The following is a 27,244-nucleotide window of genomic DNA, read 5'->3' on the forward strand; positions in this document are numbered from 1 at the left end:
TTATTATTGTGGCTTGTTGTCCCTCGCTTTTGCAAAAATGAGGAGACATTTATTCTCATTTGCCTGTCAATCTGTCTGTCTGTCAGTCACAAAAACTTTAACCTTGGTCATAACTTTTGAATGAGAAAATATAGGGCTTCATATTTCACATGTACATTAACTGTGACCTTTTCAAAAATACTCTGAGTTTTGACTCTGTGACCTTTAAGTTTGACAAACTTTTAAAAATGTTCAACATTGGTTATAACTTTTGAATGATTTGAATGACATTAAAAGATAGGGCTTCATATTTCACATGTACATTAACCATGACAAGACCTTTTCACATATACTGTGACTTTTTACCATATGACCTTAAAGGTTGACCTACTTTTGAAACTTTTGAATGAAAAAAGATGGGGCATTCATATTTGACATATGCAATACCTGTGATTAGACATTCCTGAATGGGCTATGATTTTTTTTTAAACTACATTCATTGTGGTAATAACTTTTGAATGAGAGAAGATCGGTCTTTCATATTTTACATGTACATCACCTACATGTACATTACCTACAATAAAAACTTACAGAAAGAATTAGTCTATCATTTTTGACCTCATGACCTTGACCTACAGGTTATAACCTACTTATCCAAATTGAACTTTGGCCATAACTTTTGCTCCAGAAGAGACAGGGCTTTTCATATTTTTTAACATATGCCCATTACTTGTGACAAGACCTTTTCGAATTGTACTATGATATTTGACTTCATGACTTCCATATATATATATATATATATATATATATATATATATATATATATATATATATATATATATATATATATATATATATAAATGAAGGCCCATGCTCACTTGAATAACTATGGTCCTCCTATTCTTCATTAGCAGATTCTTTTTCCTACATATTCTTGATATGTGAAAATTTGATCACATATTATGACCCCACCCTACCCAAGGAGGTCCTGATAATTGAACAAACTTCAATATACACTACCTGAGGATGCTCAATATAAATTAGGTATGTCAACGAGTACCCAGTTGACTGGGTACTCCGTCTAACGTCCGAGTATCAAATACTAAAAATGAAACTCGGTTACTCGGAAGAGTATTTTTTCTTATTTCAAAGTACATATTTTTATAAAAAAAAAATTATCAAAAAATAACTTAAAACTGCATACGGTTATTAGCGTGTCGTCATCTACACATGTAACAAAACCCGTCATCACCTGTGGCTGTTTATAATATACAGTAATTAGTAACCAATCACCTGGTACACAGCTGTTCTTACCTACTGTGGTCCTATATTTTTTTGGATGGCTTCAATGAATGCTTACAGTGAACATTGATTCGATTAAGTATGGTCTTTTATCTTCAAATCATTTTTAAATTATTTAATTAATATATGGTAGCGAAATCAGACATGCATAGAAATGTTGCTACCCACTTCAAAAGTGAAGAAATATTTAGAAATATCAAAAGATTCAAAATAATGTTGAAAGTCAGTTTGTATAGTAAGTTTATATGGGGGGGGGGGGGGGGAAACAACCAACTTAGTCTAGCGATAGGAACAACGTCCGTTCCTTCCTTTCGATAGTCTAATCATCACAAACCTGTGTAACAGACTGTTCTCCTTTTGCGTTGATGAAAAAGATCCCAAACAATTAACTGTAAACCATTTGTAATTGTTGTCGTATTAATTGTGTCTTTTGTGTTTCTTTGATAAAAAAATTTTGTACCAAAAAATCAATTCCATTGGACTCAATGGTTATATACTTTTATAAACATGACAAAAACATCTTTGGGGTTTAACAGAGCTTAACGTTGCTCAAGAAAATTAACACACACTTGTATTTACATTTTTTTTTACATGTATCGAGTACCCAGGTACTCAATCGGAAAAACGTTCGAGTAACCGATTATCAAAAATTGACCGATTTGACATCCCTAATATAAATATAATACTAATCATGGCTTTGCTGTTCTTGAGAAAATTTTTTTAAAAAGATTTTTCTTATGTATATCCTAAATTATTTAAGTAATTCCTCCAAAATAGATTGAATATCAATTAAAGTTGATTTATATAATTTCATTTTGTAGCAAACATCTTAAACGCAATCAAATATATTTATTTAGTTATTTATTTATCTATCTGTTTATTTATATTTTTTATGATCATAGTTACATGTGTCCTTTACAGGTCTGGTACAATCAGTAGATTTAGCTATGTAGCTTGAATATTACCTTCATAGCTTTATTTACCTACTTGAGGCAGCTTTATCTAAGTACTAAATAATACTTATTTATTAAATTAGCATTTTTTTCAGTATGAACCAAAAAAAAAAAAAATCACACTTAGATGCACTGAAAATTTTCAACTTTGATCTGATCTGAAAACAATTCATGAAAAAATCACTCTTGAAGATATGTCTCTTTCAGTGCAATTGCAATCAAAGTTCTGAAAGTTTTGGGGCTCCAAATAACAGTTTATTTGTGACCAAACAGTTACTTTTTGAATGAAATTAAAAAAAAAACACCAGTTTTGGTTAACATGATAATTGATTGGTAATAATCAGTACAATGTGAAGTAATCATACATGCTTCACCACCAACAAGGTCGCTAGTGTACATTTATGCTCAGGGTTCAAAATTAAGTGGAAATACTCGCTAAAATGCGACCAAGAAATACATTTTAGCGAGAGTTTCACATTAAACACTAGCAAAATTTATCAAAGAGTTCCAGTTTGGCGTTTTTACCTTAATTTCCAATTTAAAAGTGTTTGAATGACTGCTTAATTGTCATGATTTTTAGGGCCGATCTGAGGCCAAAATTTGGCAGGAGTCCCAATAGGATAAACCTGTATTTTCCAAAAATATATTGGAAGTTTTCTCAAAGAAAATCTCACTAAATTTGTGATCACAATCAGGGGCCCGTTTTACAAAAAAACTTATGACTAAGACCAAAATGACTAATTCTGCTTATAACTTTTTATTTTACTGGTACATAAATTTGAAAATGATTTTATTCTTTTTAAAAAGAATTTAAAATGATATTTTTATGGTAACAATTTCAAACAGAATAATCAATTTTGCAAAATTTTACAATCAACTCAAGTTTTGGTCTTAGTCATATATTCTTACGTAAAACAGGCCCCAGTTTATTTATTGAAACATTATTTCTCAATAAACTTAAGCAGAAATATTGTGTTGCAGGTCAGCCATTTTGCCGATTTCTTCATTAGATAATTCGATCATGCCACTATTGTTCTTGATGTAAGTTGTAAGATAATTCATATTTGAAATATTCTTGAGTTGTTTGTCAAAGTAATCCAAATATTTGAAACTGCTTATCATATGACAGGGATTTTCTTGAAATCCCAATTTAGCCTAATTGACACTGAAATTCTCAATTCTATCGGCTATTGACAGCTTTGGAGGAGGTTTAATCTGTTTCGCTTTATCTGATTGGTTAAATAATTTAAACTGTATTCCATTGACCAGTCAGATGAAGGGAAACAAAGTGATAAGACCAACACCTCCTCCAAGGCTGTCAAAAGAGAAAATTTTATGTGTCTGTCTAATAAATTGTCTGATTACAGCATATGAAACACTTATGATGGGTTTAGGTTAAAGAGACAATTAAGTAGGCGAACATCTCCCCAACAGAGTGGTTTCAAAAATATGATAGATAACACTTTTAATACCTTGGAAATAAGCCTCGAAGCGGGGAACCCCCTATTTTTTTTTATTATTTTTTTTTCTTACCTTTTGTAATTTTATTATACAGTATATGGTCAATTTTTAAACTTTAACAAAAGAAACAAACCAATTACACAGAATGACATACAGATAGAAAATTTATTGACGGAGAATTACACAGAATGACACACAGATACAATTGACGGAGAAATAACATATTTTTGAGAGAATAAAGACTCCTTATATTTTATTAGTGAGTGGGGGTGGGGTTGTTGATCCACGCTTCAGGTGCCTGTGATATATAAATTTTAGTGTCACATACTTGCGAATTTTTGTCTATTTTAAATAAAAGCAAAATTGTGAAAACTTGCACTGTAATAGCTAAATAAAAGTAACTTCAAGTAGCTATAAAAAGCTAGGTAGGTAAATAAACCTATGTAGCTAAATTTACTGATGGTACGTAATGGACCTACTTAATGTTTAAGAATATGATTATTGGGATACCTCTTGGCAGCTTCGATACGCCGTTTAATTCTCTCTCGCCGAGCCTGAATTCTTTCCTCTGGGTCATTAGAATCGACACTTGGCCCTATTTCATCCTCCTCTCCGCTAGAACTCATATCTTTTTGTTGGTTTTTCTTCAGTTTGCTGCGTTGCTATGCTGGGTCACAGCCATTAACAATGGTTCTCACCAAACTTCCGGTAAAAATAACCGCTTCTACTTCCTTTTCCTGTACAGCAAACATGGCGGTTAGTAGCAGTATATTCCTTGCTAATAAAATCTTTGATCATCTGCAGTTTCTTACCATATTGATTTTAGAAATTTATTAGAGAGCAAAATATCATTTATTTTCTTGACGTTTCAGGTTAAAAAATTGTTCTAAAAGATCATGAAGATGAATTAAAAATATATGATTAGTATATAAATCTTAGATCTACAGCATGTACAGTGGATTAAGTTAAGATAAATAATAATAACAGAGTTTCCAAAAACCAAATATTTCTACCAGTCATTCGGACTGATGAATTAATATGTTCTACCAGTCCAAAGCAAATTTTCAGTGCATATAAATTCTAATATAATTCATGATGTAATTCATAAGAATATGACATTGGTTGGGACTGGTCCGTTTCACTTTCACCTGGGAGTATGTACATCAAATTGCTGCAGAACATCAATGCCAACCTAACTGGACCTTGAAAGTACTCAGATTGAGCGTGTAAATGATTCAATGGATCGTAACAACACCAATTGCGAGCCTGATTGCGAGACATTGGAATAGATCAGAGTACAATTAATTGAGGATTTTTATCTGACACGTCTCATAAGCTTACATGTTATTAAAAACATTTACTTAGGAATCTTTAAAAAAATTAATATTGTTGATGTTTCAGCGATTCATAGTATGCATATTTTGATTGCTGATGCTATGCGCCATTGCTCTGATGTCATAGTGTCAATCCTGATCAAGCAAAGTACTTATTGTGTACACAAAACGGCTCATTTGTTGTGTCTTTTAAACCTATTAGTAAATAAATAAGTGATAATTGGATAATTGACAGCTAGTAAGGTATAATTTTTGGCTTTAGGCATACACAAATGCGCACAAGAAAGGTTTTAGGAAGACTTTTTTCACATTTCTTGAAATTGGTCGAGAAGTGAAAGGGGGCCTTTTTTTCTGCAAACGTGAGGGCTTTGTCCCCAATCCGGAAACTCATTTAATCACGGATTTTTTCTGTACTATAAAATATTTAAAGGACATGGTACCTTTTTTAAATGGAAAAAAAAATACCCAACACACATTTTTAAAGTTGCACAGTATTTAGTACTAGTAGTGTTAGTAGGAATGTTGTGAACTTCGTAATGGCGTTTGGGGCCATTGAACAGGGTTGAAGAAATGTCACTTCTAGTACATGATATTCACTGGAACAGATAGAAGATATACAGGATTTATTTATATATATAGTTTATTAAAATAATGAAGTTGAATTTAAAATTCTCATATTTATATATATATTTACGAAGTCCAACTTTATAGTTATTCGTTCTATTTAGTCGGAAGTCTTCGGTGTCCTCTCCTATTATCGGCATATTTTCTTGGTTATTTCTCTCTGCTAGACGTTCATACATAAAAGATTGACCATCCATAACTGAAAGAATATTGTTGATGTCAAAATTTTCACCGACCTTATTGTGTAGTTAATATTATTTTACGTCAAAATCTTATAATAAGCTTTACGAGTTCTAATTGACCATTGACACCTATGACATTTCAGTACCACGTGACCCCTATCTGATTAGTGGAGATTTTTACTTGGAGAACTCTATATTATGGGTGTTTTATTGCCTAGTTATTACTGTTTTCAAAGTTATTTCATAATTAAATGATAATCCACTTATTGAGGGGATCCACTACAAAAGAATTTGAAGAATACAAAAAGAGTTGCACTGAAAATAACTACTGTATATATATCAATAACAAACCTTTTTGAGCTTGTAGATGTCTTTTATCCAGAAAAGTAACCCATAGAAAGACAAAAATTCAACTCATTTTCTCAACGTTTTTTCTCCTTTTGAATTTATATCCATGTTGACATTTGGAACTTTCTAGATTATTTGTACCGGTAGTTATGTAGATTAGAATTATTTGTCCCTGTTTATTTTGCTACATTGCCAGAAAGTAGCTTGCTAAAGGCTTTTTGATATTATGATAAAAAGAAAAAACTTTACGGGTACAACAAAAACAAACAAAAAAACAACGGATTTTTAATGCAGATATTGATTGGTCATGCAGACTGGTGATGTAGAAATTGCTTTGGACATTTCAATTTTCTATTAGTTTTGCCGATAGGACCGATGGTTTTCAGAAACTCTGTAATAATAATAATGATAATAAACGGGGACATTTTTTTAACTGAAAAAGGCAAATAAAGTTTGAAATCGTGTTACATCATTGTAAGATAACCTGGTACTTTTTGGTTGTTGCTCTAAACGATTTGACAATTTATGATGGTGGTTCCATGTTTGTAGGACAAAGGCAAGAAGAAAGAAAAGAAGCATAATGTGATGCGAGAGCTAAAAATTTCAAAGCTCTGTTTAAACATATGTGTTGGTGAATCTGGTGACAGACTTACACGAGCGTCAAAGGTGTTAGAACAACTAACTGGACAACAGCCCGTCTTCTCAAAAGGTAAGTTTAAATTAATATGCTATTTAAAATATAATAATAAGGAACACCTATGGATAAAAAATACCAAATTTCATTGGATTTGACATACTGTTGAACCGTTATACAGGGCTGTCACTGTCCTTTTTGGTGCAAGGTCGGGGTCCACAAGAATGGGAAAATTATCGATGTTTTTCGTCAAATTGGGAAATTTTACTTTCATACAATAATTTAACAAAAAATATTCAAACGGCAATTTTTTTTCTACCTATTGGGAAAGGGTCCAGTATGGCTTCAATTGGGAAAAATAGCATCTAAGTAGAACAAAGGAGAATTTTCTGTCATTTAAACAAATGAACCGTATTCGAGATTAGCGTCGGCCAGTCGGTCCTGCGCCAATGCACAAACAGAAGGACTCGTGACTAGTATGATTAAATGGTCCTTGAAATAATTTTGGGCTTACAATGATTTGGCGGGAAACAAGTTAACGTCAATCACATCTTCTCGGACCTTTCTGGCGAGCTTGGAAAAAATACACGTTTTTCTTTACTGCTTGTTGGAAATTAAGGCTTAAGAAGTTGCGGTTGAAGTTAACGTATATTGAATTATGCATTTACATTAACTTTCATATCTTTCCTGCATTTTCATTATAGATATATTAAAGAAATTAACCAATGAGCGTCTTTAAAAGAAATTGGCAGGGTTTTCCCTAAGAATTGAAGTAGCAGGGGAAATTTCAAAAAGTAGAAGGGGGTCTGGGGTTCCTCTCCTAACTTGAGGTTGAGGAAGAATACTAGAGTAACAGGGGGATAACGTCATTATAGGCGGGGAAATTCCCCGGCCCCCGGGTCTTAAAGACAACCCTGAATTGGACATAAGATAGGTAAAACTTTTTTTTATCAAGATCATATCGATTCTTCTTTTCATGTACATTTTAAATAGATACTGAAGATGTGATTTTTTTTCTGCATGGAATAAATTTACGCTATATGTATGCAGTTACAAACTTTCCACGGAAAGTTGTCCAAGTACACTTAAGTACATTTTATCAACATATTGTGGCAATCTAAGAAACCTGCGTAGTTCTCTACCCGCGGATTTTAAAAACAGACATTGTAATACCGAGGAAAAGTATGTTTACACAGGGGCTGACAAATCCCATTGCCCGACGCCCGGGGCTAGTGAATTTTAGAGGCGGGCAAGTGAATTTTCAATAGGCACTTGCCCGTGGGCAAGTAGCTTAAAAAAATCAATCAATAAATATTTTTATAAATGTAGTTTTACACGAAATCGAAACTATTTTGTCGTAAGAGTTATCTTCCTTTGCTCGTCACACTTTGTAAGTGAACCAGTGTCATCGTGTATCATTATAAGTCACTATTCAATTCATTTAAAGTCTTACTGAAAGTTTAAGTGAACCGAAAGTGACAAATTGGCATAGGAGAAATGGAGAAAGTTTTAACAAATATGAGGCAGAAAAACGATCATCAGCTGATGAAAAGTACATTGTTAACACGGGTCAGAAACGATGTTAGCGAAAGAGCCACAAAATCTTCTAAGCATACTAAGTTTGAGAAAGAAAAACAATGGAAACACTTATTCCTACCAAATGGCAAAACTCATGTGTGAGCTGAATTACAATAGCGATACTAATGGTATGGTACTTCGTACTTTTTGGCGGTAGTTTTCAATTGTCACCAATATTCAGAACAACACATTCAAGGTTGCAAAATTTTCTGATTTGTTGACAAATTTATTCATTACGATGAATATGAAATGCTGGATAGTAGACAACAATGAAAGAAAAAATGTTTTGTTGTTTTAGATGAAATTGAAACTATTTTGTCATATGAGTTATCTTTAATTTATAGTTTATGGTGGGGCAAGTAAAAATTGAAGTAGGGCAAGTGAATTATGACTATGCACTTGCCCGTGGGCAAGTGCTTGAAAAATCTATTTGTCAGCCCTTGGTTTACAGTAATATAAACACGTTAATTAATTATGTGTTATACCTGTTATATGACCAAGTAAGACTGTGTGACGATTAAATATTTTACCATTTCATATTGTTAATACTTGCAAGTTGTAGATACAATGTACCCTTTATTAAATTGACATATTTCATATGAAGTGATAAACTTACCGAGATCATCAATACGTAAAAGTTTATTTTTCACAAATATTTGATGGTATTATTTTTGGGCGTACGCTGCCCTGGAAGTACTCGTAGTCCCTTTATCTGTGGGTCCTTTGGACCCATAGAAAATTTTGAACACAGAACGTATTCTGTGTGTATTCCAACCTCATTACCTATTACTCCGTGTATTAAAGAATAAACAACAAGTATTGTTTTTTATATCAATGTCCCCCAGGGTTCTCATTAACGCAAGAATCTGCGTCCTAGACGCAGCAAAATTACTTGGGACGCAAGGTTCTTAAAATCGATGCGTCCGCGGACTCATGATCGGACTCGTCCTCGTTAGCGAGAAAATTCGGGTAATTTCAAAAACGGGGAATTTAGATGTTAGGATTTGTCAAAGAAATATTTAATCGAAACCTTCCTGTAACTATCATAAAGTTCATCCAAGAAATAACTTTTCTTGTACTTATTTCTCTTTTTTTTTTTTTAAACAGGGATTGATCATAATTAAGATACTTCATGTTTATTAGTCCATAGTCATAATAATGTTGCATGTCAAACTCCGACAGCTGCAAACACACTGCAGCTTCTTTTTAAAAAAAAAAAAAAAAAAAAAACACTTTTGAATCTTGAGTGTCTACATGTAGAAACCATAATTACTGCTTGTATACACAATGCGGCTTGATTATCTTGTGAATTTCACCCAGTGCAGACTACCGACAGGATTAGTTACGCCTCATTGCACATGACACCTGTGATTGTATACAGTCAACTTTCGGGTTCTCGTTGATTATGCAACAGTTAATTTTAGCTTTATAAACACCAAGTTAATTTTTATGGCAACTGATTACGCGTGTATTTTAGAATGTGGCTTGAATGCATTACCAGTTTACATGGTTTATATACTTGAATATGTTAATATTGCGTAAACAAACTGATAAAATGATAAAGATTTTTATTGATGTTTGGATGGAAGGATACTGCAATAATTTAGTTGGGACTCAACATAATTATTCTGGGACGCATCAAATTTAGCTGGGACGCAACCTTCTCAGAAATCTTGAGTCCTGGGACTCAAGTTGGCAAAATCCTAGTGAGAACCCTAGTCCCCTGTTTTTGCATTTTATGCTTTCAGTTTGTCAAAATGTATGACACTACCAGGCCGCCCAGGCCGTTTTTGCATGGCGGTACTGCCATGCATTCACAATCCCCCGCCATGCATCACACATTGCTGCTATGCTTCCCGCTATGCATGAATTATTATACCCCCTGCAAACGAAGTTTAGGGGGGGTATATTGGAATCACCATGTCCATCTGTCTGTCCGTCTGTCTGTAGACAAGATTTTGTCCAGAGCGTTTCTCGGAAACTATTGCATAGATCTGTCTGAAAATTTGTACGCTTATTATTCACCATATGAAGGTTTGCACCTGGTATTTTCATCATGATTGAGTAATTTTTACAGGTGTTTTTTTCATTTTTATTATGTGGTTTTGTCCTGACCTTTTCTCAAAGACTATTTCATAGAATTGTATGAAAATTTGTACACTCATTATTTACCATATGAAGATGTGCACCTGGTATTTTCAACATTATTTGATAATTTTTCTGCATTTTACAGTTTTTTTTTTTCATTTTTATTGACTTAGTCATTTTGGGTTTATTTCTAAGGTTTGAGACACAGAATCTAGAACATCTGTACAAAAATGTGAACTACAGCTTAAAACTATTCATTAAAACAAAAAAAAATCACCAAGTATTAAAAACAATTTTTACATTACACAGCAGATAATGTAAATCCATTTGTCCCTTGGGAGAAATGAGTGGACATGCATCCAGTTAAAGATTAATTAATGAGTTCAGTGTGGGAAGCTGTTAGGGCATCTCTGATCAAGCATGTGTTATCTATATCTCCTGGGAATTTAAAGATCTCTGTTCTTTAATTCTCTTCATTGTAATTTATTGTCTGTCATAGTACATAGTTAAAGGATGACCAGCCTTTCATTTTTAAAATGAATTTGATATAAAGTTATCAAGATTAATTTGATTTTGTAATTAATTGATTTTTTTTTTCAAAAAATCAATTTGCAGAATGTCATGTCTCAAAAAGATGACAGATAGTTGCAATTTATTTTTTCAATGTATTAAAAACAATGTAATTACAATGTATTGGTATTGATGTTTTATTAGGTTGTTCCTTAGTTTCATTCTTAAAAAAAATATAATGAGCAATTATTTTTTCACTCTAAATGTTAATAAGAAAATTATGAACACCTCTTTGATCCATAGAATATTAGTGATTTGGCACCTCTGAAAAACCCAGCGGGGGGTATTTGTCCCTTTTGGACAGTTCTAGTTAAAGTTATGCCATTGTTAAGAAGACTTACTTACAAAATGTTATCAGTTACTAATCTATCAATAAAACAATTCAAATCACCAGAATACTTCCATGTACATGGTGCGCACCTGTGGTGAACTCGATGCGAATCATGGTAGGGGGTATGATGCAATAGCTGTCAACTTATGTTTATTACAATTTACTGGTATGTCAGTACTCAGGGTTCTCCACATTTGAAAATTTAACCATGGAGGAAGCTGCGTGAAGGCAAAATGTGACCGAAAACACAAATGCGTGTTAGACTTCTTAACCTTCATTAATCAGTGATTGGTTTCACAAAACTTAGCCACTGCAACACAAAAAGTTGAAATAACCAATGTTTTTAAAGCTAAAAAATATAAATAAAAATAAAAAAGATTATGTATCTTACAAAATACAAATGTTTACCAAAATTGGCCAAAAACTATAGGAACATTTTGAAGGAATTTCAAAAAAATATTTTGATAGAGTAACCATGGCAACATTATTAAAAAACTGATATACAGAATTGATGTTGCCTGTTGTATGAATATTTTATTCGAATATGACTAAAACTGATAAATGGGTAGCATTTTGAAAACAAACGAATGGACGAACGAACACCGACATCCTACCAATTTTTTAACTATACATGGTCTATGAAAACTTAAATGATGGCATGCATGGTAAAAGTAACTTAATATAACCAGGGGCATATATTTGACATAACTGTAATTTTGTTTTCCCTATTCTGTTTTTTTTCTAAATGTTCTTTTTTTTCACATATTGCATTTTCGCCAAGTTTCCTTCATTGTTTTCTTCTCCACGTGCCGAAGTGCTAAAAATAGCACCACGCGACGTTTCATATAAACGGGAGGTAACTCTAAAACTAAGACGGCGATTGGCACTTATGTACATTTTATCAGAAAGATAATAAAATAAATACTTAAAAACCAAGCATGAGGAATTGATTAAATGCAAAGAAAAGGAAATTTTGAAAGGGTTAATTTTTTCAGGGCACAGAAACTTGAATTTGATGCTTGTCGATTATCACGTTGTTACTGCTCGTTATGTCATCTTTTGTAAATTTGTTCTCGTACAGTGAACAGGTTGGAATTTCCCAAAATTACATGTGTACAGGATAATTAACTCAAGATATTGATCGTCAGCTGATTGACTCTCCATTGTCACGTTTCACAGCACATTCACTGATCAACAACCATGTTTGTTTAGCACAGTCCGCTTTCTCTCGAGGTATGCGAGGTGCATGGCAGTTGTAGTATAAACACAATTAACTACTCAAGTCATTAAAAAGTAGGTGTCAAAACTAAAATGCAATAAAAATTTAATCATGGCGGCCGATTTTAACCATGGCGCAGCTCGTTTAACCATAGCGGGCCGCCATGGTAAAACCCCTTGTGGAGAACCCTGAGTACAATGTGTTAAGCTTCTATTTGATAGAAGTATTTAATACTAGGAAAAAAATAATTAATTGCTGTCAGATAGTACATAAGGTGAAAGTAACACACTTGTTAATGCACATGTGGGTCATTCTATAAATAGCATTCATGTTCCAAGATCAAAATGATTCATTAGATAAACACATAATTTTAAAGTCATATTTCAGCATTAACATGCTTAAAATAAACACGTCAAATAATTATTATCTTTGTTTATTTACTCTGTGAACTGTGGGAAATACTTGGACGAAGCGCACATGCTGCATGAATACACAATTGCACAATGACCTACGTTCTAAAGCTTACGTTGAAAGGGAAAAAAAAGCAAACTCATACACCAATGTAAATATGTTGTCACAGTATTTACATGTAAGCATGGGTGCTACATATTGTGCACCCTTTTTGTTAAAAGATGACTGTAAAGGTAGGGACATCCAAAATATCAAAGTACTGAAAGTACTGGGAAGCGCTAAGCATATTGCAATTTGAAATTCATCAGAATTATTTTGAATTTAAATTGCCTGTTGTATTGGAATTTAAGCAATATCTTGACAGTGCGGCTGTGCTAGGGCGAGCACAGTTGTTTGATACATAATCAAACGTGAGTCATGAAAATTTCCCCTTGGGCATTGAAATTCAACATTGTCTTATGCCCTTTTATTTTAAGCATTTTACATTTTCTTCTGTCAAAAGATCAATCAATTTCACAAACATGAAATTGTAAGAAAATATTTCACTGTTTCTTAAAAAAAAAGGGAAAAAAAAACAATATACACAAATTAAATGGCAGATATTTACTCCAAACAGCAATGTATTTCTCAAACCTAATAAAGAAGAAAAAAAAACATGTAAAAATATTTTCTTTCTCCATCTCCTGATAGGAGTCTGTAAGAGGTGGCTTTGCGTATAAATCGCAGTTTATTGGAGGGGGTATGGTGGACGAGTTTTCCAACCAAATTTAGACTATAAAGTAGCTATACATTTGCTGGAAAATGTATATTTGTAAATAATTTTGAACGCTTGAAAATGTCGCTGAAATTCCTCTCAGTTATGTGCAACACCGACAGGTAAAATGTTCTGGTGATAATTTTTAATAATGAATTTATTGCTTGTTTACGAGTGTTTCAAATTGAAGATTGGCTGTTAGTGACATTGCTTTAATTTTAGAAACTGCACTCGGAAAATAAAGATGTTATTTGTGTATTGCGTCTATAAATATTTCCTTATTGATAACATAATTATTTATTAAAGTTATGAATAAAACATCTAAAAAATATCAGATACTAGTATTCTCACTAAATTGTTTTTAGTTTATCTTTTTTTTTCATATTCATAAGCAATTTATAAATTTACGATTTTATAGAAAGGATTTTACAAGAAATACATCAATGGAGTGTGTAAGATATTTACACAATTGCTACGAGCGTCCAGTATTTATTAATGATAAATAAAACTTAGACTATATATTACATTCTGTTCTGAATATGCTACGGCTGTGTATTATACATTTCTAACACTTCACAGTCATCGCGCTGTGCAGCATATCGGCATCATGTTTGTAACTACGTCATGTGACAAAACTCTTTGTCAATGAAATGAGCACCTGTAGAGTTAACGTCCTTTTGTCAGAGATAGTTGGTAAATATACATTTTGAGTAAAAAGATATTATATTTGTCTTCTTCGTTTGATGATAAAACATTCGGTGCTATCCTTTTATCTTAGATTTTCAAATACATGATTTATGATGTATTTGCAACAAAAATTTGTCTTTTCTGTTGATCTCACAATATGTATATCTGATTCGTAAATATTACTTTTTTATTTCAAATGGATTTCATGACTGGAAAGAGTTTCTTCTTCCTGAAGTCCACCCTCACGCATAAAAATAAACTATCTTGCATTGAATAATGACACTACCTCACCTACAGTCAGTGTCGGAGATATCATGTGCGACTGACTTGTAACTTTGAATGCATTATTCTTTAGTCTGAAGTTGTGATGCTCGTCAAAAATATCAATAAAAGTTTTTAGATTTAGTATTGGTGCAATTATGCTCTTGTTTTCATTTAAGTGGCGACACTTGTTAAACGTAAGCGACAATACACTTGTACTGGGAGTTGACGCTGTTTCCCATGGAGGCCACCATTGCTGAAACCAAAACTAATATCAGAGCCGATGACGGAAATCGGGGAAAATTCCGGAAATTTGAAAATTGTCAGGAAAAAAAAATAGGGTCGGCGTTATAAAATAGGGACGGTCGGGTAACCAGAACCACACACATTTTTTATTTGGCCTAAAGTTTTTGGAGCAGATCTCATTTCCAAGTAACTATAAGCCTTATATTGACCAAACTTGCACTAATGATACATCTAAGGATGCACACTACTGGACTTGCTTTGGATGCTGAATTTGACCTACATTTTTCGAATGAGTGACCAGGTCAAAGTTTTTGGAGCAGATCTCATTTCCAAGTAACTATAAGTCCTATGTTGACCAAACTTGCATGGATGATACATCTAAGGATGCACACTACTTAATTAAGGGCTAAAGTTATCAGGTAAGTGTTATAAACCATGGGCCTCTTGTTTATCAGTAGCTTAGACTTGGGGTAAAGATGACAAACTTTCAGGTTTTGGTTTATTAGCTACAGCCAGGTGAGCAATTCTGGCTTCTAGGTGCCTCTTGTTAACTTTTTTCAATAAGTCTTATTTAAATGCCTCCATCTTTCAGCCCGCTACACAGTCAGATCTTTTGGGATTAGAAGAAATGAAAAAATTGCTGTACATTGCACTGTAAGAGGAGCTAAAGCAGAAGAAATCCTCGAGAGAGGACTCAAGGTAGGTTTTTTTTTTTTTTTTTTTGAAATTTAAAAAGTTTTCAGTAGTGATGGGCCGAATGTCGCCAACAATGGATTGTCGGTCGTTTGGAGCTCTTCAGTGCTACTAATCGATTACGAAATAAATATCGCTGACTACAATTAATATTGTAATACTTTAATTTTATTACCAAATTCATGTGCAAAGAGTTTTAAAGTAGTGATGAATGTTCAAAACATCGAAAGTATCCATGCCTTGTTGATATTTTTACCGCCATAATTGAATATAGGGTCATACTACTAACAGAAAACAAACGAAATTATCTGGTTTTACTATATATAAGAAAACATTAACAGTATAGACGGTCTGTTAACTAAACTATAATGAGGAATACAAGTCCAAATTCTTGATAACTACTTTTTAGCTCACCTCGACGAAGTCGAGATGAGCTTATGCTATACCCCCGGCGTTGGCGTCGGCGTTATTGTCGGCGTCCCAGGTTAAAGTTTTAGGAGCAAGTCCATTCCCAAGTAACTACAAGCCCTACCTGGACCAAACTTGCATGGATGATGCATATAGGGATGGACACTACCACACTTGCTTCGGATGCTGGATCTGACCTAGATTTTCCAGATGAGTGACCAGGTTAAAGTTTTTGGAGCAGGTCCATTCCCAAGTAAGTACAAGCCCTACCTGAACCAAACTTGCATGGATGATGCATCTAGGGATGGACACAACCACACTTGCTTCAGATGCTGGATCTGACCTAGATTTTCCAGATGAGTGACCAGGTTAAAGTTTTTGGAGCAAGTCCATTCCCAAGTAACTATAAACCCTACCTGAACCAAACTTGCATGGATGATGCATCTAGAGATGGACACTACCACACTTGCTTCAGATGCTGGATCTGACCTAGATTTTCCAGATGAGTGACCAGGTTAAAGTTTTTGGAGCAGGTTCATTCCCAAGTAACTATAAGCCCTACCTGAACCAAAGTTGCATGGATGATGCATCTAGGGATGGACACTACCACACTTGCTTCGGATGCTGGATCTGACCTATATTTGGAGCAGGTCTATTATGATTAAACAGCTTGGATGGTACATCTAAGGATGAAAACTTCCAGACTTGCTTTGGATGTTGGAACTGTCCAAAATTTTCTTGATTAGTAAACAGGTTAGAAGTTTTTTGAGCAGGTCTATTTCCAAGTATCTATAAGTCCTTCTTAAACCAAACTTGTATGGATATTGATCTTGGGATGAACACTAACTAGAAAAAATGTGATGCAAGATTTGCCTTACTTATAGATAGCCTTCGTCGAGGTGAGCTTCGTAATCTTTGATTACCTATGTTTATAAAACTTGTAATTCCAAGAAATAAATACATGTAATGCAAGGTGGGACTAATAACAGTAATATTTCCATTCAATACATTTCATGAGATTTTTTTTATAAAAATAAATTCCCATTCAATATATTTAAATGACATTTGAAAAAAAAAAAAAAAAAGGAAAGAAATAATTCTTATTTTTCACTTTATTAAAAAGAAAAAAATTAATAAACATGATTTTAATAAATAATTAAAATAAAATTATTTTTATTACTTTTTAGCTCATCTTGACAAAGTTGAGATGAGCTTATGCTATACCGTAGTGTCGGCGTCCCGGTTAAAGTTTCAGGAGCAAGTCCATTCCCAAGTAACTATAAGCCCTACATGGACCAAACTTGCATGGATGATGCATCTAGGGATGGACACTACCACACCTGCTTCGGACCCTCAATCTGACCTAGATTTTCCAGATGAGTGACCAGGTTAAAGTTTTTGGAGCAGGTCCATTCCCAAGTAACTTTAAGCCCTACCTGGACCAAACTTGCATGGATGAGGCATTTAGGGATGGACACTACCACACTTGCTTCAGATGCTGGATCTGAGCCAGATTTTTCAGATGCGTGACTAGGTTAAGATTTTGGAACAAGTCCATTCGCAAGTAACTAAGCCCTACCTGGACCAAACTTTAATGGATGATGCATCTAGGAATGTACACTAACCAACCTGGTTCGGATGCTAGATCCGACCTAGATTTTCCACATGAGTGATTTTTAGCCATATTTTAACCAAATTAGCATGAATGATGTATCTAGGGATTGACATTTCCAGACTTGCTTTGGATTCTCAATCTGACTTTCATTTTCCAGATGAGTGACCAGGGTAATTTTTAGCTCTACTGGTCAGAGACCAAAAGAGCTTATGCTGTAGTAAGGTGTCAGGCATCCATCCGTCTGTCTGTAAACAATTTTTCAAAATGCTACTCCTCCTACAGTTTTGCTCTGATTTCAATATAACTTGGCACAAAAGTAGACTACACTAAGAAACATAACTTAGTGCATCGGTTTGAGAGGGGGGTATACTGTTTTACCCTTGCTTGTCTGTCTCTCTGTCTGTCTGTCCGTAACAAATTTTGGTCGCAGTTTTCTCAGTAACTACTCATTGCAGATGCTTGAAATTTTAGCACAATCTTTGTTTAGGCATGCCATATGGTGGGATTCATTTTTGTACTAATCCAGTGTCAACTTCCTGTTTATCCGTGCGTCTGTCCGTACCATACATAACAAACTTTGGTCGCAGTTTTCTCAGCAACTACTCATTGCAGATGCTTGAAATTTTAACACACTCTTTGTTTAGTCATGCCATATGGTGGGATTCATTTTTGTACGAATCTAATGTAAACTTCCTGTTTATCTGTGTGTCTAACCAAACCATACATGACAAACTTTGGTCGCAGTTTTCTCAGCAACTACTCATCTCAGGTGCTTGAAATTTTAACACACTCTTTGTTTAAGCATGCCATATGTTGGGATTCATCATTTTTGTACAAATTTGATGTCAACTTCCTGTTTATCCGTGCGTCTGTCCATACCATATATAACAAATTTTGGTCGTAGTATTCTCAGCAACTACTCATCGTAGATGCTTGAAATTTTAGCAAACTCTTTGTTTAGGCATGCCATATGGTGGGATTCATTATTGTATGATCTGATGTCAACTTCCTGTTTATCCGTGCGTCTGTCCATACCATACATAACAAATTTTGGTCGTAGTTTTCTCAGCAACTACTCATCGCAGGTGCTTGAAATCTTAACACAATATTTGTTTAGGCATGCCATATGTTGGGATTCATTATTTACTAATCCAATGTCAATTTCCTGATTATCACTGTGTTTGTCCATAACTGAACTTGTGTATTCACATCAGAGCAGGGGTATTATTAGTGAGCATTGGCTCACAGACTTCTTGTTGATTTTGTTGAACGGTGTTGCCATGGTTACTAAAAATAGAGGTTCTGTGAAATTCCTTTAAAATGCTACTCCTCGTACAGTTTTGGTTTGATATCATTATAACTTGGCACACAAGCGGACTTCATTAAGATACATAATTTAGTGCATTGGGTTTTGATTTTGATGAACAGTGTTGCCATGGTTACTAGAAATAGAAATTTCTGTGACATTCCTTTAAAAGCTACTCCTCCTACAGTTTTAATTTGATTTCAGTATTACTTTGCACACAATTAGACTACACTAAGATGCATAATTTAATGCATCGGTTTTTGATTTTGATAAACAGTGTTACCTTGGTTACTAGAAAAAGAAATTTCTGTGAAATTCCTTTAAAACGCTACTCCTTCTACAGTTTTAATTTGATTTCAGTATAACTTGGCACACAAGTAGACTACACTTAGATACATAACTTAGTGCATTGGTTGTTGCCATGGGTACTAAAAATAGAAATTTCTGTGAAATTCCTTTAAAATACTACTCCTCCTACAGTATTAATCTGATTTCATAAGTATTTGGCACACAAGTAGACTACACTGAGATAAATAATCCTGTTTATCATTTTTTGATTTTGGTGAAGTGTTGCAATGGTTACTAAAAATGCAAGTTTCTGTGAAATACATTCAAAATGCTGCTCCTTATGTAGCTTTGCTTTTATTTCAGTGTAACTTGGCACGCAAATAGCCTACACTGAGACACATTTTTGTCTTAATCATTTTTTTGATTTTGATGAATGATGTTGCCATGGTTACTAAAATCCAAATTTCTGTTAAAATCATTTAAAAGGTTACTCTTCCTACAGTTTTAGTCTGATTGCAATAAATCTTGACACAAAAAGAGACTAAACCAAGGACCATTACTCTATTTATTGCTGTTGCAAAGCTTCAAGTCCAAGTGCTACTTTTCTTTTCCTTTGTTATAAGTACAAACCAGTAGAGCTACAGTCTCATCAGAGACTTCTGGTTTTGGAGTAGATATTTAATTTTAAGGCCTGTTATGATTATACTTGCATAGATGGTGCATCTAAGGATGAAAACTTCCAGACTTGCTTTGGATGATGGAACTGCAGGGTTCACTAGTCCGTAAAGCATTTGACTAGTCCACCCTTTGTCTTATGATAATGATAACATACCCGTGATAAACCTTCTTTGTAACTTTAAATCCCCCCCCCCCCCCCCATCTACCTTTATGAGATAAAATTATTATTTTTGAATACAAATTAAATTCTGATTCATCTGTTGCTACAGAAAAAAAAATGCAAGGTATCAAACATATAAATATTTTTTTGATTACATCAGTAGAAAAAAAATACTTAAACTTAGTAGTGATATACAGTGATTCCCCGTTATAACGCCAACATTTGTACCTTGGTCATTTTGGCATTATAACGGGGGTGGCGTTATATCGGGGGGAGAGAAGTGACGTGCACAAATAAATGAAAACAAATTTATTATCAATGTACTACATGTATTTCAAGATTTTAATACCTTTATATCAAATAAACAAATATAAAAGCTTATGTATGCTTGTCAGAAAATCACTGTTTTTTGAAAAACATATCAATTGTTGATTGTTTTGATGGTTTTATTTTAATAGCCAATCGCAGTAAAAAGTTTATTTCAGATTCAGTTGTTGATTCTTTTGATTCTAAATGCCGTAACAAACATTCAAGTCCCTGTTTGGCCTCTACGTATGTAGGAACACGCGGAGCTTCTTCTTCACTATCGTCCTCTACCTGGTCTGTATTATCGTTTGAGTTCGCCACGGTTGACGATATTTCGTCATCAGTAAGTGATTGAGAGGACTCGGCATTTTTGTCCAAATTCAAAAATTCTCGGACGGTCAACCTCATGTCTGGATCCAAATCTAGCGAGTCTTGAACTTGTGACAAAGACACCGTAAGGTCATAATCGTCGACAGGTGTGCTATTTATAGATCGATTTTCATCCGTGACTAACCCGCTGTGGATCCAACAATTTCTAATTGTGGGCGTTACACTTTCCCATGCTTGTTTAATAAAGCGAATACCTTCACTTAATAATACTTTCGGTGCATTATTTTTGTCAAAACAATCCACTAAATAGTGCAATTGTAGTTTTCGATAATGTGCTTTAAATGCCTGAATAATTCCAGCGTCTAATGGTTGTAAATGACTCGTGGTGGTAGGAGGGAGAAAGTGAATTTTTACGTTTGTCAATTTTGGAATAGCATGACTCGGGGCATTGTCCATTATAAGTAAATCGTTTCTATTTTGCACACGCATTTTTCTGTCAAATTTCAGAAGGAACTCTTTGAAAATTAATGAGGTCATCCACGCTTTTTATTAGCGGTATATTCAACATAGAGTTCATGATTAAAGTTTTTAAAGCACCTTGGCTTTAAACATTTTCCAATTACAAAGGGCTTCATTTTTTCACTACTGTCCGTGTTACATACAAGTGCTACAGTAATTCTGTCCTTGGATTTTTTAACACCCTTAGTAGCATCCGCTGTTGTCAAAGACCTGTCTGGTAAGATTCTATAAAAAAGGCCAGTTTCGTCAATGTTAAAGATGTTTTTTAAATCATAGTTGGACATTGCTTCTCTAGCTTTCACTCGTCCGTCAAAAATGAGATCTGGATGAATTTCTGCACTTTCACCAGATATAGCATGGCAGGAAATTCCATGTCTGGTTTTAAACCTATTAAGCCACCCATTTGAATATTTGAAATCGTGAACACCAAGATCATCACCAAATTTTTTTGCTTTTAATTTTAAGATGTCGTCAGTCACTGGAATATTTTTAGCCCTTGCATTCGAAAACCACATGTACAGAGCATCCTCCATGTTTTTGTGATGGGCCGAACGATGCCGTTTTCTTGGGGTAGACGAAACAACATCAGCTTCCCTAGCTCTTTTTCCTGATGTTTGAAGAATATCACCTACAGTCCGTCTTTTCACATCAATTTTCCATAGTTCCGTAAAATAATTTGAAATTTCTTGCTGCGAACGCTTTGGATTTTTTTTCGTGATATTTAATGATTTCCAGTTTTTGTTTCAATTCCAAGATAACGCGCCTTGATTTCGGCGAGTCAGCCATATTCAGACTTCAAGAAGAAGAGTCAAGATTTGAACTCAAATAATTATGTGTGTACCTTATTATCTACTCCAAACTTTGATACCTGGAAGACTAATGGCGGATAATTGCTTAAGACTGTTCACTGAAATTCTCTCCCCGAAGATATAATTGGCGGTAATTATCGGGGGTGATTATAACGGTAATGGACAGATTTGTACCTGAAATACGTTGGCGGATGGCGATAGGCGGGGGATGGCGGCAAAACGGGGTTTTATATAGCGAGGAAATCAGGGGTGGCATTATAATGGGGGGAATTATAACGGGGGAGCACTGTACTTAAAAAAAATTCCCCAGAAATGTCAATGAACGGAGTATCAAAAAGTGTCAGTAAACAATTAAAACAATGAATAAATATTTTTATGAATTGATTGTATCACTGAGTGAGAAAAAAATGGAGAAAAAGGTTGGTTGACATTTTTGGGGCATTGCTGGTATTAGTCTTACCCCTGACCTAATTATGTCCATAATATTACCTTGATAACTGTGGTCTGTATGTGATTAAATAATTTTTTAATGATGTTTATCGCATTTGTATCCTTACAAATCATCTGTGATCATTTACCCGATATGTTGCAACAATAACTTGATTATAACTTTTTATTGCTTGAGGATACAATATATCATTATATACATACATGTATATGTTACGATTTTGGGAACTTGCAGGCTGTAAAAAGCAGCTTTAAAATATAGGAAATTTTCAACACATATACTATTTAAATAATTTAGGACGATTTTGTGAATGTCAATAATAATGCATGGCAATTAGCCTCTTTCTGACGGCCACCTTCTCGTGAAAATCTGTCGTTTTAATTTTTTGGCAAAATCGTCCCTGGTAATGCTAGCAACTTCAGCTCTCTAAAGCTTGTTATTGTATACATCGTTTTAATGATAAAACTGTAGACACTTTTGCTTAAACAGGCATTCATTTGAAAGAAAGCATTGAGGAAAAAATACTAAGATTAAATTTATAGTCGGATTTGTCACTAGTCCGTATGGACTAGTGCTACATGAACTTGACTAGTCCAACACAATTTTTACTAGTCTCGGACTTACAGACATGAGCTAATTTCGAACCCTGAACTGACCAAAATTTCTTGATTAGTAAACAGTTTAAAAGTTTTCTTGAGCAGGTCTTTTTCCAAGTAAATGTAAGTCCTACTTAAACCAAACTTGCATGGATATTGATCTTGGGGTGACACTAACTAGAAAAAAAAATATGTGAGATTTGCCTTACTTATAGATAACATTCGTCGAGGTGAGCTTCGTAATCTTTGATTACCTATGTTTTTATACGCCCGTCTTTAGACGGGACGTATTATGTTATGGCGTTCATGTCCGCCCGTCCGTCTGTCTGTTAGCTTTTTCGTGTCCAGCTCATAACTTTAATACTATTAGGCCTAGGATTTTCAAACTTTGTCAGCTGATACTTCTTGGGTAGAAGGTGTGTCACGTACTAAAAGTAGGTCACTTTGACCTTTAATGAAGATGATATGGCCAAATATGGAAAAATCCTGTCTGGCTCATAACTAGAAAACTATTGGACTTACAATCATCAAACTTGGCCAATTTATACATCTTAGGTAGAAGGTGTGTCGCGACCTATTTCAAGGTCACTGTGACCTTTAATTTAAGTGAAATTAAAAAAAAAAAACAGTCTTTTTACTATTAGATTACACAATCCCCAAAAATGCAAGAGTGTTGCAGTATCCTTATTAAAAAAATGTTAAATCAAGAAAATACTCTCTTTTTTTCATTATATACTTTACAGCAATCTATAACAAATGTAATGTTACAAGAGAAATTCCACCTCTCCCAGGGGTGTAATTATCAAGCACTGGTCAAGGAGAATTTGATAACAGAAAATTGCATGTCAAATTAGAGAGAAATTAATGAGTTTAGTGTGAGGAGCTAACTGGTAGAGCATCTCTGATCAAGCAGGTGTTATCTATATCTCCTGGGAACTGGGCAAAAAGAATCAGCCATGTTGGATTAAATATTTGGCTAGCCTAACTTTTAAAATGAATTTGGTGAAGAGTAATTAAAACTTATTTGATATTGTATAATAAATTAATTTGATATTGTATAATATAATTAAAACTGATTATACTTGAAGGGGGGGGGGGGGTATTGCAATCAGCATGCCTGTTACCCGTATGAATTGCAGCTTAAAACCAGTCTGACATTAAATCTAAAAATAAATAATTTAAAAAAATGTTTTAATTATGGTAGATAGTCCCTACAAATCTAAGAGTAATGCAGGAACCTTATTAAAATGTTGCATCAAGATTGCACAAGTTTTTTTAGCTCACCTGAGCCAAAGGCTCAAGTGAGCTTTTCTGATCAAAATTTGTCTGTTGTCTGTCATCGTTGTTGTCGTTGTTGTTGTTGTTGTTGTAAACTTTTCACATTTTCATCTTCTTCTCAAGAACCACTGGGCCAAATTCAACCAAACTTGCCACAAAGTATCCTTGGGTGAAGGGGATTCAAGTTTGTTCAAATGAAGGGCCACGCCCTCTTTCAAGGGGAGATAATTAGGAATTAGTGAAAAAATAATGGCATCATTTAAAAATCTTCTTCTCAAGAACCACTGGGCCAGGAAAGATGAAACTTATGTGGAAACATCCTCAGGTAGTGTAGATTCAAGTTTGTTCAAATCATGACGCCCGGGGGTAGGTTGGGGCCACAATGGGGGATCAAAGTTTTACATAGAAATATATAGGAAAATATCTTTCAAAATCTTCTTCTTAAGAACAGCAAAGCCATGATTGGTCATATTTATATGGAAGCATCCTCAGGTAGTGTAGATTCAAGTTTGTTCAAATCATGACCCCCGGGGGTAGGGTGAGGCCACAATGGGGGATCAAAGTTTTACATAGAAATATATAGGAAAATATCTTTAAAAATCTTCTTAAGAACAGCAAAGCCATGATTGGTCATATTTATATGGAAGCATCCTCAGGTAGTGTAGATTCAAGCTTGTTCAAATCATGACCCCTGGGGGTAGGGTGGGGCCACAATGGGGGGATCAAAGTTTTTCATAAGAGTATATAGAAAAAAACTTTAAAAATCTTCTTCTCAAGATAAGCAAAGACATGATTGGTCATATTTATATGGAAGCATCCTCAGGTAGTGTAGATTCAAGTTTGTTCAAGTCATAACCCCCGGAGGTAGGGTGGGGCCACAATGGGTGATCAAAGTTTACAGAGGAATATATAGGAAAAAATCTTTCTCTCAAGAACAGAAAAGCCATGATTAGTCAAATTGATATGGAAGCATCGTTGGGTAGTATAAAATGAAATTTGTTGAAATGAGTGCCACCACGGGTAGGGTGGGGCCACAATGGGGGATCAAATTTTTACAAATGAATATACGAGAAAAAATCTGCTGCTCAAGAACAGCAAAGTCATTTGTTATATTGATATGAAAGCACTGTTAGGTAGTTTAAAATCCCCCATCCCCCCCCCCTCTCTCCCCCGTTAACTTTTCAATACTGAACTGATTTTTGCTTTTTTTCCTAGCCAATGCGCTCAGGTGAGCGATGTGGCCCATGGGCCTCTTGTTTTTCTTTTTATAAATCTTTGTAACAAATTAAAAAAAAAAATCTTTGTTTTCAAATTTAATTTCAGAATGACATAAATATGCATTTTTGTTAGGTCACCTGAGTCACTCAGGTGACCTATTGCTATCTGTTCTCGTCCGTCGTCGTGTGTTAACATTTGAACATTTTTAGCTTCTTCTCTGAAACCGCTTAACCAATTTCAACCAAATTTGGCATATAGCATCTATGGGTGAAAGGAAAAAAAATTGTGAATTTCATGGTCCCTGCCCCCCTGGGGCCTGAGGGGTGGGGCTAAAACCACCAAAAATAATGCAATCTTTAAAAATCTTCTTCTTTACTCCAGGACATCAAGCAGTCAAACTGTTGGCATCATTGTAACAAGCATTGAGCCCTCTACCAAAATTGTGAAATTCATGGCCCCAGGGTCAGGGGTTTCTGGCCCCAGGGTGGGGCTATATAGATCATATAGTGAAAGTGCATTATTTCTTTGAAAATCTTCTTCTCTGCTCCTGGGTATTAAATAAAGTAACTTAGTACATAGTTATGAAGAGCAAGAGTGCCTCTTCCAAAATTGTGAAATTCATGACCCCAGGGTCAGGGGTTCTGGTGTTAGGGCGGGGCTCTATTGATTATATAGTGAAAATGCATTAATTCTTTGAAAATCTTCTTCTGTGCTCCTGGGTATTAAGTAAAGTAACTAAGTACATAGTTATGATGAGTAAGAAGTCCTCTTCAGAAATTGTGAAATTCATGGCCCGAGGGTCAGGGGTTCTGGTGTTAGGGCAGGGCTCTGTTGATTACATAGTGAAAATGCATTGATTCTTTGAAAATCTTCTTCTCTGCTCCTGGGTATTAAATAAAGTAACTAAGTACATAGTTATGAAGAGCAAGAGTGCCTCTTCCAAAATTGTGAAATTCATGGCCCCAGGGTCAGGGGTTCTGGCCCCAGGGTGGGGCTATATAGATCATATAGTGAAAGTGCATTATTTCTTTGAAAATCTTCTTCTGTGCTCCTGGGTATTAAATAAAGTAACTTAGTACATAGTTATGAAGAGCAAGAGTGCCTCTTCCAAAATTGTGAAATTCATGACCCCAGGGTCAGGGGTTCTGGTGTTAGGGTGGGGCTCTATTGATTATATAGTGAAAATGCATTAATTCTTTGAAAATCTTCTTCTGTGCTCCTGGGTATTAAATAAAGTAACTAAGTACATAGTTATGATGAGCAAGAAGTCCTCTTCAGAAATTGTGAAATTCATGGCCCCTGGGTCAGGGGTTCTGGCCCCAGGGTGGGGCTATATAGATCATACAGTGAAAGTGCTTTATTTCTTTGAAAATCTTCTTCTCTGCTCCTGGGTATTAAATAAAGTAACTAAGTACATAGTTATGAAGAGCAAGAGTGCCTCTTCCAAAATTGTGAAATTCATGACCCCAGGGTCAGGGGTTCTGGTGTTAGGGCGGGGCTCTATTGATTATATAGTGAAAATGCATTAATTCTTTGAAAATCTTCTTCTGTGCTCCTGGGTATTAAGTAAAGTAACTAAGTACATAGTTATGATGAGTAAGAAGTCCTCTTCAGAAATTGTGAAATTCAT

At 34.5% G+C, this 27,244-nt stretch overlaps 2 protein-coding genes across 2 annotated transcripts in view; one reads left to right on the forward strand and one right to left on the reverse strand.

Moving 5' to 3' along the window:
• LOC133185358 (dynein regulatory complex protein 1-like) overlaps positions 1 to 4,371 on the reverse strand; it is a 29,796-nt gene extending 25,425 nt beyond the window's left edge. Inside the window, exon 1 of the mRNA XM_061320522.1 lies at positions 4,206 to 4,371. Within this exon, the coding sequence (XP_061176506.1) occupies positions 4,206 to 4,321 (116 nt within the window). The 5' untranslated portion in view covers positions 4,322 to 4,371. The remainder of the gene's footprint in view (positions 1 to 4,205) is intronic.
• A 2,356-nt stretch (positions 4,372 to 6,727) lies between these two features.
• The window catches only part of LOC133185515 (large ribosomal subunit protein uL5), a 70,288-nt gene continuing 49,771 nt past the window's right edge, over positions 6,728 to 27,244 (forward strand). The window contains exons 1-2 of the mRNA XM_061320796.1: positions 6,728 to 6,892; positions 15,555 to 15,661. Coding sequence (XP_061176780.1) covers positions 6,769 to 6,892; positions 15,555 to 15,661 — 231 coding nt within the window. The 5' untranslated portion in view covers positions 6,728 to 6,768. The remainder of the gene's footprint in view (positions 6,893 to 15,554; positions 15,662 to 27,244) is intronic.

This window comes from Saccostrea echinata, unplaced genomic scaffold, assembly GCF_033153115.1.
Source record: "Saccostrea echinata isolate AGI-Se365-2 ecotype Australia unplaced genomic scaffold, CSIRO_AGI_Sech_v1 ptg000001l, whole genome shotgun sequence".
Classification (NCBI taxonomy): domain Eukaryota; kingdom Metazoa; phylum Mollusca; class Bivalvia; order Ostreida; family Ostreidae; genus Saccostrea; species Saccostrea echinata.